Below are 19,365 nucleotides of genomic sequence, written 5' to 3'. Positions count from 1 at the left end.
AGCCAACAGAGCCTATTTCAGTTTACAAAGACTGTTCCGCTCGAAACGTCTCACCATAGGGTCAAAGCTCTTACTGTACAAGACTATGATCTTGCCAGTCCTCGTGTATTCATCGGAAACTTGGGTTCTTAGCAAGAAAAATTGCGAACTCTTGGCCGCGTTCGAGAGAAGAATCCTCCGAAGAATTTTTGGCCCCCTACATGAGGATGGACGATTCCGTAGCCTACACAATGACGAAATCTATGAGCGATACCATGACCGTCCGGTTGTGGATAAAATCCGGCTCAATAGGTTACGGTGGGCGGGTCACTTAATCCGTATGGATGAGGATGATCCCACCCGGAAAGTCTATAAGGGTAATATCTATGGTAGAAATAGAAGATGAAGCAGACCCTGCCTGAGATGGAGCGATGGCGTAGGTCAGGACGCCAGACAGCTTTTAGAGATATCGAATTGGTGGACCTCGGCGCAAAACCGGGATGTCTGGAGTTCTTTATTAATGATGATTTCGACTCCAAGTTAACATGGAAGCACCATATCCTGGAACAATGTCAGAAATCCTCCAGATTGCCCTGGTGCTGTAGGAATGCGATAGGTAGGACCTGGGGACTTTCATCAAAATGGATACATTGGATGTCTATTTCCATAATAAAACCCATTTTGTCTGGTGGCCGAGACTGAATTTTACTAACAGCAGCAGGCTTGGTTATAGGCCGACTGCGGCACTCGAAGATATTTTAAATTAGCCCCAATCCATTTCGTAGGTGAAAAGGAAAGCAGCTAACGACGCATATCGGTTAGATACTACTGGTGTGTGGAAAGGCGGCCACACGATCATGCGTCCATTTGGAAATTTCTTGGTAAAAATTAGGTAGCTTGGATGCCCGCTCGTCATATGGTTTCCAGATTCATCTTCCAAAAGACATACTCCGTCGTAATCTCCAAAAGAGAAGAATGGTCGATAGATGGCCACCAGTCTTTTGGGAAAGTTGACTTAATAATCTTCATCGACGAGTCAGTCATGAAAAATGGATCGGGCGCAGGGGTGTTCTCAGTAAATGCGGTTATGGAATTGGCTCGACCTCTTGGAAAAATAACGTTCCATATTCCAGGCGGAAATATATGCAATTTTATTGGCAACGGAAGAATGTTTGCGGATAAAATGTAGGGGTTGCACGATTCGAATCTGTTCCGCCAGTCGGGCAGAATTGTCAGCACTAAACAGTAAGGACATATCAAGTCAGTTGGTGCAGGTGTTGCGACTGAACGAAAAATTCCTGATGTGGGTACCAGGGCATTCAAACATCGCTGAGGTCTGAGGTCTGAGTGTTTGGAACTGCGGCTCCTCCCACTAAACTAAACTAACTAAGAAATGGAAGAAGTATTAACTTGGTGTAATGGGAGCCAGGAAAATGTTATAATCTAAAAAGAGAGGTGATGAGGATAGTAGGATGCTTTTTTGGTTGACAAAAGGGAAGGCCTGCCACTGTTCGTCCTTGAATTAGTGATACTATTCTATTCCCTTTTCCCGAATTCTTCTCCCCAATTTGACTAGCTTTTGAACCCTTGTAGTGGCTGCGGCTTCGCAATGGGAGCGGGTTTTAATTCGCCTTTTCGGGATTAATTTGATCAAATAATGTATTCTATTGTGCAATTATGCATTCGGGTGAATTGACCGTGATTGAGGGGAATGATCTGCCGCATCTGTCAACGCTACTGCGTGTGCTGCTGACAACATGTACTCTAGAAGTTCAACGCCAGGTTTAGCGGGACCGGCTGATCGAAAGAGAGCTGTTGGGCAGAAAGATCAGCAGGACTTACTAGAAGTGTGTGTAACTTGACAGTTGTGCTGCTCTTTGTGCCGACAAAACGAGAAGGTGGATATTGACCGCGAGAATTCACACTTGGAAGTGAATGAAGTAGAACGAAATTGCGAGATTTTATTTAGAGGTTGTCATTTCGGGACGCATTTTCTTTTTTATTTCTATTTTGTAAACATCTCGTATTCTTTTAGATAACTTCACGAAGATGTGAAAGATTGGTCGGACTCGGTGAACATTTTACGGACGGATCGAAACAGCTAAATTTCAGATATTTATTTAAAAAAGCTTTGAACCTATGGTGAGACGTTTCGAGCGAAACAATTTTTGTATCCAAAAATAGGCTCGGTTGGCAGTCAAGAACCGTGCTCGGATTTCATTGTCATAGTTGTTATCGGTTGTAATTTTCGACCCTAGATAGGAGAAATTTTCAGCGGTCTCAAAGTTGTAGTCTCCTATCTTTATTGTTTTCATTTAACTAGTGCGGTTCGATATTGTTCGTTCTTTGCTTTTTGGCGCTGATGTTACCACCATGTGCTTCATCTTGCTTTCATTAATGTGCAGCCCAAAACCCGCACCAATAGCCGTCTGCTCGATCTGGATGAAGGTAGATTGTAAATGTCGGATAGTTCTTTGCATAATGTCAATATCGTCAGCGTAGGCCAGTAGTTGAGTGGACTTAAAGAGAAAGATTCCACTTGCATTTACATCCACATCGCGAATCACTTTCGATAGGGCCAGGTTAAAGAGGACGCATGATAGGGCATCCCCTTGTCGTAGACCGTTGTTGATGTCGAATGGTCTTGAGAGTGATCCTGCTGCTTATATCTGGCCTCGCACAGTGGTGAGGGTCAGCCTAGTGAGTCTTCTCTCTCTCATGGTCTATGCTGTCATGGGCAGCATAAAGTCGATGAGAAGATGAGAGAGTGCTATTGACGGCCATATTCCAACAGTATTTCCATCGTTTGTCGCAGAGAAAAAATCTGATCTATTCCTGATTTGTCTGGAGTGAAGCCTCTTTGGTATGGGCCAGTGATGTTCTGGATGTATGGGGCAATACGACCTACCAAGATAGCGGAGAATATCTTATAGATGGTACTCAGCAACGTGATACCTCTATAATTGCTGCACTGTGTGATATCACCCTTTTTATGTAACGGACAGATAATGTCTCGTTGCCAGTTGTCAGGCATTGACTCCATGTCCCACATCAGTTGATGAACCACTTGGTGGAATTGGTCGCTTCCATATTTAACCACTTTGGATGTAATTCCGTCGGTTCCTGGCGACTTATGGCTTTTAAGCCAATGAATTGCACGGACTGTTTCTTCTATGCTTGGTGGTGGCAGCATTTGTCCGTCGTCTCCAGTTGGCGCGACCTCCAACTCGCCGATGTTTTGGTTGTTGAGCAGTTCCTCAAAATGCTCAACCCATCGCTTCAATATGTCCTTTCTGTCGGAAATCAGATTTCCATCTTTGTCTCGGCAGGATGAGGATCGAGAAGTGTAGGGCTTCATCCTGCTAAGTTGTTGGTTAAACTTCCGCGCCTGTACTTTTCTAGTTCACAGACTTGTTGGTTCTCCTAGGCTTCCTTTCTCTGTCTGTGAAGTCGCTTCTCTGCCCGATGGAGTTCGTGATAAGTCTCTGCGCGTGCCCGCTGAGAGGTGGCGGTATTCAATCAGTAACTTGATTGGAAGTGGTCCCGTCTGGTAGTAGAGCTGTTGGTGTTGTTTCAGCAGGCGTTTGGCAGGTTTTATGCTCCATCGTGGGTATCAATCCACGTTTTGGCCTGGGACCTATACTACCCTTTGACAAATGTTATACTGTAAAAAGAGTGGTGATGAGGATAGCACGATCCTTTTTTTGGTTGACAAGAGTGAAGTACTGTTCGTCCTAAAATTGGTAATCATATTCTAATCCTTTTCCCTGAATTTTGAATAATAAAGGAAATTTCAAAAGCATTCGCCTCTTCTTCCCACTCTTCGCAGCTTTTTGACACCTAAATGACACCTTATGGAAATTTTTTTCATAAAAACTGGTAGTAATGAATTTTGGTTGTTTCCCCTGATTTCTGCGTAGTAACGATTTAGGATAATAAAACGAAACATTTTGCAGATTTATTTATTATAAGTATATATATATATATTTTGCAGCATTTTTATTTATTCACAATTAAATATAATAAATTCTATTAGACATCTCTGTGTGTTGAAAGGATACATAATATTCGTTTTGTTTTTGTGGATTTGGTTGCTTAGACATTCTATACAATTGCAGTACGTACATATTTGGTAACATTTACAATGTTTTTAGCAAAAAATTGGTTTCCTACTTAAACTAATATTTTCACCATCTTTAGTGTATAATCCATTTGTTTTGTCTTTTTCTTTTATACATTCACATAGTTGCTCTTTACGTGACTAAATACATTCACTATAGCAAAATTAAATTTCACTTTTATTTAATTATCTTCGTATTCATGGTAAAAATGATTTCGTTTGTTTTTTTTTTTAATTATTTTAGATGAGTACGTTGTCTACAAGCTTACTTAGTATATTAAAAGCGTACATGTCTTTTCATATATCCTTTTTACGAAATTTTTAACTTATCCTGCTTACTTCGGTAGTACATAGAAAGACGTAGTAGTGGTTGCTGATTTTTTACTAATACAAACATATAGTATCCTTAATTTACGAAATATTTTATTCTTTCTCGTTTGAAAGTCTCTATTAAGGCGTCGTAAATGTGTTTCTCGAGTATACACAATTCGTGAGAAATGTTGTTCATAGTCTAGTCCGAGGGGATGGGATCAGATGGAGCGTAATAGGGAGCGAAAGATGCCAGATTTCCAGTCCAATGAAAAAATTATGGTTAAAACAAGTATTCTGTTTGCAGGGAAGCCATAGGCAGGAACACAGGAATCAACGGGGCTGATTTGCATATTTCGCCAAGTACTTTACAATTTTATAATTGATGTTGAATACACCGTGTTCATCCATTAATTAAGGATAATGTGAATATGATTACACTCTTCCGCTGCGGTATTAAATTGATTTATGAAGTAATTTGCGTCATGAATGGAATACTTCAGCGAATAAAGGATAATTGAGCGGTACTTCATTTCGTCCATTCAAAACTTCTGGCCGTGAAATGCAAGTGCCTTTTATTTGCTTTTCCGGGTAAATATCCAACCAAAAAACTCTGTTATCTGGGAATTATTATATTTAAAAGCAGAGATTGACGGCAAGTTTTACTGGAATTCACGTGTTTCAGCAATAAAAAGCGTCCATTCCGTAGACGCTTTTGCTTTTATATGACCCTGTCTGTTGAGGGAAGTCTGTGTTTGTACAATTTTTTAGTTTACTCGTATATCATTAAAACACCCACTCAGATCCCAATTGGGGAGTGGAATGAATTCAACAAAAAGGATCAGATTTTTCATATTCAAATTAAATGGTTCCGTAGAAGTTATGAAAAATTTTGTTAATCTGAGTTCAGTAAGTTCCTAGCTATCTTTCACAAGTACCCAAGAAAGTGTTACGCAGCGGGGTTAACAGCATTCGAAATAAATTTCGAAATTTATTTCGAATGTTGTTAATTCGATTGACAGTTGTCACCACCAGTGTTCTCCGTGGCGGAGTAGGCCTTGATTAGATCGCAAAAATAATGGAAGTTAGGAAATTAGATTTGAAATAAGATTTTTCAATGAAAAGGTACGAATTTTGATGCAATGTTAAAAAGTAAAAGTATGCTTCTAGTGCGATGCATTTTTGCTTTCTTCTAGCATTCTCGCGGTACTTCAGTATTCGAAAGTACATTCATTAATTACCGCGTAAAGTGAATCTAGGATAATCTGGTTGTATCAGACCAAAAAAGTAGCTCTACCTTATTGAGATTCTCGTGTATCCTTCTCCATATCCTAGAGGTTGGAGAATATTACCTATTCCGGTAATAATATGGACCTCTCTTTGGAAGCAAATGGTTGGCTTTCCTTGTTAAAAGAGAATAATATGTACACAGAATGATATCCCTAGAGAAAGGAGGGATGGTTTTCATCAGCTGCAATTGTGCTCCTTTGATCTCAACAAATCTTAAAATTTCAATTCTGTGTTTTCCTCAGTATCCTTCCCATGTCTGTACATATGCTTATGCCATCATATGAATTTCTTGTAAATAGAAACGATTCTAATGTGGAGTGGGTCCTTATTGAATTTGACTGTTACCCTCATCCTTGCTGTCTGTGTACGTAAAAGCGGTTCTTTGATATCGGTTTCGATACAATTTTTGAAATGGCTTGAAGTTAACATGAAACGAAATCAAAAACGAACGCTGAAAGTGCACCTATTCAGCATGTGCACTGATATCCTTTTAAGGATTTAAATTATTCAAATTTGGAAAGGGAAGCTGGTAAATGTCAGATAATTCGAAATTTAGAGGTAAACCCGCATATTCGTGCTGATTTTTTTCATTGATGTACATCTCAGTGGAAAATGGAGAGATTTTCTATTGGTGTGGAAGTTGCGACGATGGTTACGTAGGTTAGGGGGACGAGCGCTAACAGACGACGACGAGAATATATGCTTATCAATTTTTAAAGATTTATTTATATGGATAACGGCTTCGTATTCGCCATATCATGCGGCAGTAGCTCGCTGTTTTGAAATTATTAGTGTAAAAAGCTTTTCAGTAAGGTTTATAAATCTGAAATTTAAGTAAAAATCCTTTATTTTTAGTACAAAAATCATAAAAGAATGATATTTGCTACTAGACAAGGAGTAGCTTTCTCCAAACTACAATTTTTTGTACCGGAAACTGGAGAGTGGAAACTTCTCCGAATTGCAAAACAACCCGCTTCCCGAATCTATCAAAAGGGTCCATCGAGCGCTGTGTGGTATTCCCGAACATGGGGCGACTCCAAATGCCAAATCCTGCGCTTCTAAGAATTAGATGTCAACTGAAAGTCCACAAGGAGGGGGATGAGATGCAAGAAATCATTGCCGATTCTAACTCGAAGTTCGAATTTATGTAAACCTTGCCAGGCTCCGCATGAACGAAAACTATTTTACATTTCGGGATAGATTCTACAATACCACTTCGGGAGTAGCGATGGGGAATCACCTCTTGCCTGTATTCACTGAATTAATTCGAGAGGAATAATGCCTAAAGTATGGTCTAGATCTGTAAACGACATATTTGCCATTGTTAGAAGAGGCGATATCGACAAGGTCATCTCCTCGATAAACAAGATTGATCAAAAAATTGAGTTTACACTAGAGGTAGAAAAGGATGCTAAGGGAAGCTTGAGTTCGAAATATGCCGTAAGCCAACGATACCAGTAACTTCAGACTATTGACAAGCAACCACGAGACGGATAAGTATTCCGTATTCCTAACTATTTAACAACATCAGGAATTGGATAAAAAAGTTTCAACTGGAAGTCATAGGTTCGAGTCGATCGTCCACCTTGCGTAATTTACTGGGAAGCGAAAAAGATCCTTTGGCGGTGGAGGTAAAAAGCGGGATCTACCGAATAACGAGCAACCATTGTAATAACATATATGTAGAACAGATTAAACGCTTGATAACGACCAGATTCAACAAACACATCTTGCGTTTGCACTCTGCAAACCCAAGTGGTAGCAGATGCGTATCCACTGGCGGGTTTTTTTCTGGCGACTATCGCAAGGCACACTTTTTTGAGGGCGGAGTTGCTTTCTGACAGACTTCCGGCTGTAAGATTGCCGCGCAGTTAAAAGACCAACACCATTGTATAGTGCTGTATACCAGCGGAAACTTCTGATATCATGCAGAAGGATGCCTTCCATGAGCAACTACACCCAGTTCTGTAGAGGATTCTTAAAGGTGTGATTGTGATGAATGCCAAGGTGGGCTCTGACAACACCTCACCTCGAGAGGGATCACAATCTGATGGTCGCTCACGTTTGCTTGAATATTGCGTCCGCGACTCCTCGCAGATTTGGAGAGAGTTCAAAATCGACCGCTTGTATGATCTAGCTATTGCTCGACAGTGAGAGAGCTATCTTGCTGATCGAACGGCAAATACACTGAATAACTCCCCGGAGAATATCGATGAGCATTGGGTCACCATCTAAAATCTTCTTTTGTCGGGTACACAGGTGGTCGGCCATGTCCCGATGGGATGTCATAAGATCAGGCTGACTGGATAATAGTGGAAACGGATTGAATGCTGCGAGTTGTAGTGGGCGTGACGCGCTGAAAACCCGATACTGAGCGAAATTTCAGTAGTTCAAAGCATTGTGTGTCGAAGGAAAGGGGGGGGGGGGGGAGGAATTTGCTATTGCGCTGCTCAAGGAGGCGGAAGATGATGTAGAACGCAATGATTTCAGAAGTGTATACCGCACCACGAAAAAATTTGGATATGATCGTAAGTTTTCTGACGAATTTGCGAAGAACGTTGACGTTCATGCGATAATCGAATTTCGCGGGCTGTAGGATCTGATGGACACAAAATCATTGAGCGATCTTCTTTTCACTGCTTTATGGAATATAGAAATTCCCTTTTTTCACAGTTGAAGAAGTCTGGGAACATGGCCTCATTGGTACGACTATGAACCTTTTTGGCACCAGCGGAAAAGCGATGACGACTGTTAGCTAGCAACTGAATGAAAGAATGCTGCAGACTGAGCCATATAACATTCTTAGAAAAAACAGGTACGTATAGAAGAGCTATGACAAGCTGACAAATTACCTCATAGCCAGAACAGGGAGGCCCGGGAAAACCGAGAATTATCTGAAATTGCGAGCGCACAAGCATTCGGCAGTATAGATCTGATCTCCGATCGAATAGGCATATTAGGGTGATGGGTAGGATATAGTGCTTTGATGAATTGCGTCTGTTAGTCTGCTGAGTTGGAGTCCTGCCAAATAAAGATTATGGAATACTAATACCATTACCAACCATCAGCACATTGTTCGTGCCATCCAGAGATTGAAATATACCACGCTGCTAGGTATAAGAGGATACCATATCCTAATAAAATTGATTGGATTAGTCCAAATTAGGCCAGGTCCATCATTAAAGATCAACGGAATGCAACAGGAAGATTCACTATTGCGTTTCCTCTTTACCCTCATGCTGACAAACGTGATCTAAGACTTAGAAATGAGCATGAGGGATATCTTTTACCCAAGTTCTCCCAATCACTGGTCCACACTGATGAGGTCAGGTGTAAAACGACCGTACATTGAAAGATATGTTCGTCCTAGCTGAGTAGGCGGCAGAGCATGAAGGACGTTCCAGCAACGAAAACAAGATTAAATTTAATGTGGCGATATCAACATCGAAAACAGTATACTGCCCAATTGCAGCTAGGAAAATATACCTTTAAAAAATTAAGTCATTCTCCGAACTGGAAGTCACAGCCGATGATAACATTGGTATACGGCTCTTGGTAGCTAATATAGCCTATTTCAGTCTATCAAAATCCTTTCAGCTAAAATCTCTTTTCATAGGTTCAAATCTTTTACTATATATACATATGTACGACACACATGTGTTCTTTGGAAATTTAGGTCATAAACAAACAAAATCACAAATTCTAGTCGCAGTCGAGGGGAAAATCCACCGGAAAATCTTTATCCCCTTACCATGCTTCAATCAGACAAGACATCACCAAAATGCTGGAATTTGCTTAATCGTCCTGGAATGATGGTTCAACTATCCGTACCAGGATAGATAAGATATTGACAAGGTTTTGGAATTTTTTGTAGAATTCTTGCGGAGGTGGTTCAATAATACGGATCAGGCAAGTCTATATATTACCAAGGTTCTGGATTTTTGTTTATTCTCCCGGCACTGGTAGCACAGGCGCAGACAAGATGATGCCAAACTTTTGAACATTTTTCAAGGAATTCAATCGTCAAATTCAAGGATACGAACTGCTAAAAACTAGCATCATTATAGACTAAAAAAAACAGGGAGGTATTCATCACCGTTGTTGGAATAAAAGCGTATAAAAATGATGTCGACTTCGTGTCTCAATCGGTGTTCATCAAGGAAGCGCTCTCTCGCCACCCTTTTTGTTTTCATTATGGATACTGTCACATCGACGATGATGCTTTTTTAGCGTCTCATAACAAAGCTTGTCAAAAGTGGAATGATCACCTCATGTAGCGGAATCTGAGACTGAATCTGAATAAAGCAGAATTTTTCACAGTGGAGCAGGGACTATCCCTGCCATCTTTGGCCAATGTTATCAGACAATGGTAAATTGCGTTGTGAAATTGCTTTAGGAATCAGCGCAAGTAAGATGAGGTTGTATTTTCCAATTTGTGTTCATCGTGAATGGCGCATCAACGAAAGTCTCAAAAATAAAGTACACCGCAATGTCTTTTGCCCTGCGCCCTGTGGTTCTGAGTGCTCGCCGACTATCCAGGACAATGAACGACAACTCGCGATAAGGCAAAGATGTCGTGTTCGATGGTATGGAAATGTAATGTAATTTGTACTGGCAAGAGCTCACTTGCTAATATGACTGAAACAATGATGACTTGATATGCCAGATGGTGATTCGAGACCTATGGACCCCATTCAGAGTAGGCTTATTACCGAGCAGAATAGCGCAATCGATGGCGTCGAGGTGAACCTTCTCCTGAGCGGAATAATTATAATAATATGGTTGCTATTCACCCTTTGTGGGGTAAAAGAAGAAAAAGAAGACTTTTACGAAAGCAAGGAACGTGCAATTACCACTCTGATTGTCGCACTCAACACGGGTGCCCTTCTTCGGAATCTTGGCGATCATCCTATTCTTATATTCGCTGTTATCGATCTCAGTTTCTCAGTATTTTCGAATAAGTAGAAGTACCAGCATTTCTGTAGAAACCGCGAGTTCTACAAGGAACAGTTCTAGGTGGAGGCCAGCAAACTCTGCGGTTTTGTTCCGCATGAGTGAATTGATCATTTCATTATTGTTTGTCAAATCGTCCACGTGGAGTTGTGCTTATATTATACGGTTGAGAATACTGGTATATGGTATGGTATTCTTGTCCAATTTTCATCATCGCAGTTGAGATAACGGTGACGTCTCCCCATCCCCCGAAGGAAGCTGTTGCTGTGCTATGCCGCATTTCTCGTACTTTGTCAAAAGTTCTACTTGTGGTTTGTAGTGAATACTGGGGGCCGGCACTTTAGGTCTGGCAAACGCTGCGGACCTATGGAAGTGAAGGTCGGCGACAATCAAGTACTAATTTGTTTTGAAACCAATGTCAGAGATTTTTTCTTTCGTTACTTAATATCGTTCTACTGATCAGGATGTGGTTGATGTGATGCCGATCAGCTGGAACCCAAATATTTTTAAGACAGGCCCTGTGGTCTTACAATGCGATCACAATGATTAGGCAGTGAAAGTAGCAGAAATCTATAAACCTTAGCACTTAACATCTGTGAGCCGCTTCGGTCACGCTGTTCCGAGGGCAGAGGTGAGGCAGCGTCTGACGATTTGGCCTGGTAGGAAACCGGAAAGCCGTCATCGACTGACATTTTTTTAATGTTTGGGTGCTAAGCCCTAAACGAGGGGTCCGTGGACCAAAAAAAGAGGGAGTAAGTTGCCCCCCATTTGGTCTGGTCCAGCATTAAGTTAATGCGGACTTAGGACCCCCCAATTCTCAAAAAAATACATTTCATAACCTTTCAACAGATGGTTGAACACGACCTTAGTGTCAGCCTCTAAATTGGATATCTTTGTTGGTGCTTAATAGAATAGAGTATAGAGGTCACTTTAATCTGCACTGGAAACTCGCTGTTAAAATCTTGCCAGGAAGGAGACCTAAACTTTGTTTTTAGGGATTGAGAGTGCCATGATTCCGCCGTTGGCAAACTGAACCAATTAGGAAGGACCTTTGCTCTGGGCTAGTACCCAGTTTGCAAAATAGACCACTTGCAGTTTCATCTGCCTTAGGTCTGATTTTTTTTAAGTGGCACTTGCCCTGAATATAGTTTAATCTCACAATTTGTTTATGAATGTATATAAGGGAGCCTACATAACGACGAAATCTGGAGTTCCTTACTAAGGCAGGCCTAAACCGGATACCGGATGCCCGTTGCTGCGCCGTTGATGATAATGATGATGCAAGGGAGCAAACACCATCTTAAAGCCATGTCAGTTACGTTGCTGCCAGGGTAGAGGTCAAAGCGGCGTCTGACGTGTTTCCGATATATTTAGGATTTGAATCTGGGGTACGAAAGAAGGGGGGGGGGTCTTCATCAAAAAAGTCTATCATTCCATCATGGTGGTATTGTTTGAAGGAATAATGAATAATGAAGGTCAATATCAAGAAGATAAAAAAGAAGATAATACAATTTGCTTATCGCTCCATGGGAGATATCTATAGTAAACCAGAATTGTTTGCATAAATTTGACCCTGAAGGTCTGGTGTGTCATGGAAGTGTTATACACAGTATAAGCCTCTATTTTCTGATTTCCTTGGAACAGAAGCTCCTAACTGAAGGTGACACTTCCCATTAGGTTTTTAGATTCCTCATGAATTATGTGGTGGCTGCCCCAGGCAAGAGAGAGAGAGCAGAAGAGGCAAGATTCTACCGAGGTTCAGAGATTTTTCCCGTCGCCCAGGAGAGATGGTTGAACTATCAGAACGCGGAAGATACTATCAAGGGTTGGGTATTTTTCAGGCGTCTTGAAGAGATGCACGTAGTGAATTCAGGGATAAAATTAGCTAACATCGTCACAGCCAGGAACAAGAATGCGGAGATAATCATCATCGTTGTTGATACGGTCAAAATACCTTAGGGTACACCTGATAACTGCAGGCAGTGAAAGATAATGGTTTTTACTGCTTATTGAATAGAACATATAAACAAATATATATCTAGCTATGCATGTAGTTGTTGAACTGTCACTCTACTCATTTTTGGCTGATTAATCTTTTTATGAACACAATGAAATGAGAGAGCGGTGAGTTCACCAGTGTTGAAAGTTGAATACAATTCCGCTTGCCATTATCATAGGCTCAGATATATACTTTGGAGTTCTTTATGTAATAGGTAGGGTCAATATGCGGCAGTTGTCCGAAAATTTCGCCGTTGATATCTCCAGTGTGTCATGTGTGGATGGTGAAGCGACCTTTGTTCGCTTTTAATTGTGGATTTTGGGGTTTATTTGTATATTTCGATACAACTTTCTACTCATTAGGTCATCATGGTTTCTTTCTAGGATGACACACCTTTCGGAACCAGCTGGCTTGCATCGTCAGTCGGTGCTGTGGTGCAGTATTTGTTTCCTGGTAGATCTTATTTTTTTCCATTTTCTAATTTTATAGATACATAGCTCCGGTTTTTACTTGACTAATTCAACATTTGAAAGATCCACATGGTTCCTTTGCTATATATATTGAAGAAGGAGTTGGAGTCCTTAACCTACATAACGACGAAATTATGTGTGATACCACGACGGTCTCAACAGGTTGCGGTGGGCGGGTTACCTAATCCATATGGATGAGGATGATCCAGCCCGGAAAGTCTATAAAGGTAATATCTATGGTAGAAAAAGAAGATGGGGCAGACCCTACCTGAGATGGATGTCTAGAGTTTCTTACTAAGGCAGGTCTAGATCGGATAGCGGTTGTTGGGCAGTTGATGATGATGAAGGAGTTGAAAAAGCTTGGGAAATTTAGGTAAAAGTCCCAACTGCAATACACTATAGGGTTTCTAGCATACGAATTTGGTGGGGAGGCCTTTTTACCAGTAGGTCAGCAAAGAACCCTTTAAAGTTCATTTTAGAAAACGTAAAGTAATTCTAAGGGGTTCAGATGTATTGAAAAATTTTATTATCTTTAGTTATTTAAAATTAAATTTGAAAGTAATTATATCACTTTTGATAAGAAAGAGAAAGACGAGCAAATAAACTATTTTCAAGATATTGTCTTCATAAGATTCCAAATTGGGTTTGCCTGGATACGAGTCATACTCTGCGACGTTCTAAAGATGTTATATAGGTTAGTGCGGAACGTTATAAGTACCTAGGATACTTAAATTGATGCTCTCAAAATGTTCTGGAGATGGATTTTCTTTCCTGTCTTCCGAACGCATTAGTAGTAGAAGAGAATCGGTAATTAGCCTAATGGAAAAGGAGCAACAATCAAGCTTATTCGAAGTATCTTTTCATGTTTACCCACTTACGCAAATATTGGCATTGGACTGAATATAAGAGCGTAGTAAACGCTTTCATTTAAAACTAAACTCCATCCATTCTCCTCGTTTCAAATCACTCTCGATCCTAATAAACTAGACCCATTTCCACTTTATTTCACTCCCACAACTATTCAATACAATAAGGTTATAGTACGTGTATCTCTATCTACTTCAGTAATATTACATGTAGAACTCCTGTTCTACCAGAAGGAACTCTCTGGCCAATAAAGCTGAATGCTAGCATTTCGGCAAAAAAGTTTTCCGGCTTGGTAGCAGGCAGAGAATGGCCAATGCCATCACCATATGCCAAATAGAGTGAACTATATGATAGTTTTGTTTGGTCTGTAGGAATGCATAGCATACAAGACCAGTCATAACTAGGACGGTACCGATGGGCATGAAAATGGTTAAGTATTTCTTCGATGGGAACCACTTTCTTGTCTTGCGACATCTCATACCCCAGCTGACGGATATCAAACATATCCCGGTCAATGCCGGCGCAAGGAACACCCACAGGGATTGCTTATTAAGCTCTGTGCCGAACGCAAGGACTATAGCTCCCAGCATATGAAGCAGTGAAACGAATTGCTGTCGAATATGTGACATAGCAATTAGTGTGACCCAAATGGCGAGAAGGCCACAATAGAAGTCGCAGAATTGTAGAACGCCAATTTTCACTAAGCAGAAACTGTACTCATCCTCGCCGGAGTCGCAGGCGTGATAGAATATTGAAAAGAACATGGCACAGAAATAAATTACCGCCTCCGTGTAGTATTTCCGACGGATGGCGAAGTAGATGCTGGGGATGAACAGGAGATTGCTGAGGGTGAGAAGCAGAGAGGCGATTAGGATTGAGATGCTGGTGGGCACCTGGGAGTCCTCGGTACAGTCCCAGCCCCGGTACCCTTTTATGCACAGACATGTAGAGAAAACAAATCCTCCAGACATATAGTGATAGCATCGTCCGTAGCGTCCACAACGCCCCGCAACACAAGGACTCGACGATATCGTGAACACCACCGAAGAATTACAACTATCGTCTGTAGCAACACTTTGTTCCGTGGCGAATCGGTGATGTATCTCGAATTTTTTGGTCATGTCTTCGTAGTTGGAAGTACATTTGGAATCCATTAAACACTCCTTAATTTTGAGCGTTTCCGTTTCGTTCATTTGAGCGAGACATTTTCGATCTTCGATACAGGACTTGTAGTACGCTGAGCGCAGGGCACAGGAGCAGGGAGTTCGCATAGTGTCTAAGAGTTGTGTGTATTTCCGGATGAAGTCCTTAACACTATCGATGATTGTAACACGGGCTGTGGTTGCAGCCCCGTGGCAGAACAGTCCCATTGTTATATACCATTTTCCGCTTTCTGGGAACGGGACATGAATTAATCCTGTGCTTGTATCTACGTCCGAATTATTTACAACGCTCGAGGCAGGCAGAGTACGTTTCCCGTAGCGACAACTGTCGGGCCAAATGGGTTCTCCCGGCTCGCCTAAATGCATACAAACCACTATAGTCTGATTACCCTTTAGCCTTTCTTCCTCGTCCTGGCCATCAGCTTGTCCATTATTATTAGCTCGTTCGTTGGTTGCGGAGTCCGTGTCCCCGATGTCCTTGATTTCCGGCTTAATTGCAACAGCGAAGCTTAAAGTCCCGCCGATGTCATAAACATCCCCTACTTCGAAGCGAAATCCAATGGGCGTTCCAGCTGTAATATTCAAATGGGTCGGAACTGACCCGTTCACATCCGGGAGTAGGTCGTAATCGAACATGAAGAACTCCCGATAGGTCTGTCTAAGCAGGGGATGGTATTCAATCCCGCGAAACATCAGAGGCTTTTTAGGATCCACTGCATCCGTTGCGGCTGCCGCTTCCTCGTCCTCTGAATGAAAATCCACTTGCACTGAAATATCCACTTCTTGTAATGTCCTATTATCGCCTGAACGCTCGTCACCGCTGTTTGGATTCAGGACAAGCTGAATGGTTTTGGGGTCCTTACTGGTTGCTCGTGACTCTCTCTCTTCCTCCTGGAATTTAATATCGATGAAATGCCATTGACTAGACTGTACGACGATGTCATCGAAAATGGTCTCTCCTGTTTGATTCGGATAAACCACTCCAGCATAAAGATTATGCTGCTCCCCTTGGCTGGGTAATGCATTTGCCTGGACATAGAATTCGACGGCTGGACAAGATGGACATGGTATTTCCACTGAAATCCTAATGGTAACAATCCCTACATTTCGTGGTACAAAGAATTTATAGCTGATTACATTGGTGCCATTCTGATCGGCGTTGTTTGCTAGCGGGTTAGTGTATACGCGACCGCTATTGATTATTATTGGAACGATCCGGGCTACTGACATTTCGGATAGTAATAATGTCTCACAGGATGCCGCCAAGCCTGAAATTACAAGAAAAGATGTGGTGAGTATATGTTACTGGATATGTGGGGGATTTCATGGAGAACAGTGGCGTAGTATGTCGTATTAGTATTCTGTACAACTAACAAATTGGTATGGTATCATCAGAGTAAGTTTTATTGATAAAGTTAAGGGTCCGATTTTATGGTCGTTTGAGAGGCAATTGTGGGGAAGAGGTGGTTCGCCAATAGCTGTTCTCACTACTCGAACAAAGAGAGAACGCTATAAAGTATAAGCAGAAATTGAGTGACAAATATTTGTTAATTTAATAGATGTTACTTTCAAATTGATTGGAAGTAAGGATTTATAGCCCCTCATTAAAAGCTATTTACGCATATCGATAAATTTCAAATTTGTGTTCAGAGGAAATGTTAGGCGTATAAGTTCAGGAGTGCTAGAAATTCCAGCAGAGCTACTAAAAGCAGGTAATGCTAGTTTCTCAATTGCACCTGCACGGGGGAATCCATACTGGAGGAGGGCCAAATAAGCGTGATAATTCTGATAAGGCAGAAAAGTGACGGGCTCAGCTGTGAAATGGCTTATTGTTCTTTGCGCGTTATATGGAATCGAGGTCAGAATTTTATCTAAAGCGTTCCACAACAGACCTTCTTTGTGATCGACCCATTAACGAAGGTATCAAATTCACAATGTAAGGTAGTGTAGCTTTCCCTATTGCTATCTATGGTTCTGAGTATTGGCCGACTATAAGTACAATGAATGGTGCCTCACGATAATAGAGACGAAAGTGTTGCGTTCGACCAATGACAGGTCATGATTATATTTGAAATTAGAACAACCGGGATCGATGTGGGGTTGCGCCAAACGTAGAGAAATTGCGAGAGAAGCGCCTTCGATGGTGTGGATAGATAATTCGCACTGAAGAAAATTTACTTGCTAAGATTAGTCTGAACATTGAAATCAATAGAAAACACCCAAAATAATAATAATCGTTGGCACAACAATCCATATTGGATCAGGGCCTTGAAGTGTCTTAGAGCACTTTATTCAAGACCGTATTATTATTATTCTGTTAAGGGAAAGTCGCACCGCGTCCTTGAAGAAATATTGTGCCCCTTTTACTGGTTATAGTGTACCTATTGATCATAGTATCTCAAGCAGGCCTGTAACCGTTAGGAACTTTAGTATGTTCCCCACTTCCAGATCTTCCAGCGTTGTATCTGGTATTAAGTGTTCTCCCAGATGCCTCGACCTACTATGCACAAGTGCCGGACACTGTCCCAGGACGTGTATACAGGTTTCTTCCTCTTCCTCACAAAAACCTGCAGGCAGTATCCGTAGATATCCCTAGCTTCCCTAGGTGATAGTTTAGCCGACAATGATGAGCAAGAATTCCCACTATGATTCGGAGGTTCTTTTTGGTGAGGTTTAAGCAATCCTTTGGGCGTATGGGTTTGTATCCCCCAATAAGCACCCTGGACTGCTCCATCCCTGGTAGGCCCGCCCAGTATAGTTCCCTCAACCGTTCCTCTTCATTTCTTAGATTCATAGCCATGAAACCGTTTCCGATTCCACAGAAGGGTTCTGGCCCGTGTAAAGGCATCCCTGCTCCCTTCTTGGCTAGTTCATCCGCTGCCTCGTTGCCTGCCAACCCAGCATGGCCTCGAACCCAAAGTATCCAGACCTTGTTGGACACGCCGAGTGTATTCAGTCTCTCAAGGCATTCCCATACCAGTTTAGAGTTCACCTGGTTGGACCTAAGTGCCTTGATCGCTGCTTGGCTATCGGTGAGAATAGCTATGTTCTGCCCCTTCAAGACTGTAACGGTACACTACAGTACATTGTAGGAGACAAGGTGGTCAGCATTGCGCTCGTCCGAGACTATTACCCTGATTTCACTTAGGTACTCATTCATAGCTGAGTCGACTGGTATCCGACGTTAAATCACGATAAAAATCCAACTGCCACCAGTGAGATTTGAACCGCGACCTTCCGTATGACAGCTTTGTACTCTAACCACTCAGCTATCTGGACACCCAACCAAAAGGCTAGCCGAAACAACAGTTCCTCAGAATGGTTGAAACGGAGGTCGTTCCAATTACCATCACAACCGGGTTTGCTTGGAGCCGTGATGCAATGCAAACCGCCCAACTACTCATGGAGAAACATCGTGAGAATCGCTTCTATAAGACTTTGCTTGATCTAGCGAAAAGAATCGACCACAATCTACAACTCATCTTGTGTGCACTGCAGCAACCTTCGTCTCCTGGGTTTAAGTGCCAAGAAATGTTTTTGTTATAAACCTTGCTCTACTCTCTAAACATGATGTCTTCCTAGCTCATACAGTGCAGCCTATAGTCAATGAAACAGAGGTTTTGACGGCCGATCGTAATAAGACCGGTAGTATCTCTGTTAGTGATAATGCCTTGCTCAGGATTGATCGCTTTAAGTACCTGCTTTCATTCAGATCGAGCAGGCGGCGCAAGAAAAATTGCGAACCCTTGGCCGCGTTCGAGAGAAGAATCCTCCGAAGAATTTTTGGCCCCCTACATGAGGGAATGGGGAGGGAATGTCAGGAGTTCCTTATTAAGACAGGCCTAGACTGGATACCGGTTGTTGCGCCGATGATGATGATTAATTCAATTCGGGTGAAGTAGCGTCCCATAAGTGGCATCTTTTGGAATCAACGCATCAAAGGATGGCTCAGTGTCAAAATCTACGCAATCTACAGTGCCATTCGCCTTGTTGGCCTCCATGCATCGGGGTGCTAGATAGTCTTCAAAGTCGATTATGGAGACAAAGATGCCAAATTCGTTATGACATTGTACCAGCGGCAGCTTAGCATAATAGACATTGATTGGGAACCATTCCCGATTTCGCTGCCGAATAGGACAAGGGTTATAGTTGGATCTCAAGAAGAGGAAGGCAGAGTATTAGTACATCGGCCTCGAAATGGATCCCTATCTGGCG

The 19,365-nt window shown here is 41.9% G+C and overlaps 1 protein-coding gene across 2 annotated transcripts in view; it reads right to left on the bottom strand.

The window, feature by feature from the left end:
* Positions 1-3,936: 3,936 nt before the first annotated feature.
* LOC119651045 overlaps positions 3,937-19,365 on the bottom strand; it is a 185,594-nt gene continuing 170,165 nt past the window's right edge. For both annotated transcript variants that reach the window (XM_038054367.1, XM_038054368.1), the window contains exon 5: positions 3,937-16,418. In XM_038054367.1, the coding sequence (XP_037910295.1) occupies positions 14,248-16,418 (2,171 nt within the window). In that variant the 3' untranslated portion in view covers positions 3,937-14,247. The remainder of the gene's footprint in view (positions 16,419-19,365) is intronic.

This window comes from Hermetia illucens, chromosome 3, assembly GCF_905115235.1.
Source record: "Hermetia illucens chromosome 3, iHerIll2.2.curated.20191125, whole genome shotgun sequence".
Lineage (NCBI taxonomy): Eukaryota > Metazoa > Arthropoda > Insecta > Diptera > Stratiomyidae > Hermetia > Hermetia illucens.
The sequence above is the reverse complement of the archived record's forward strand: the minus strand, read 5'-3'. Positions and strand labels throughout refer to the sequence as shown.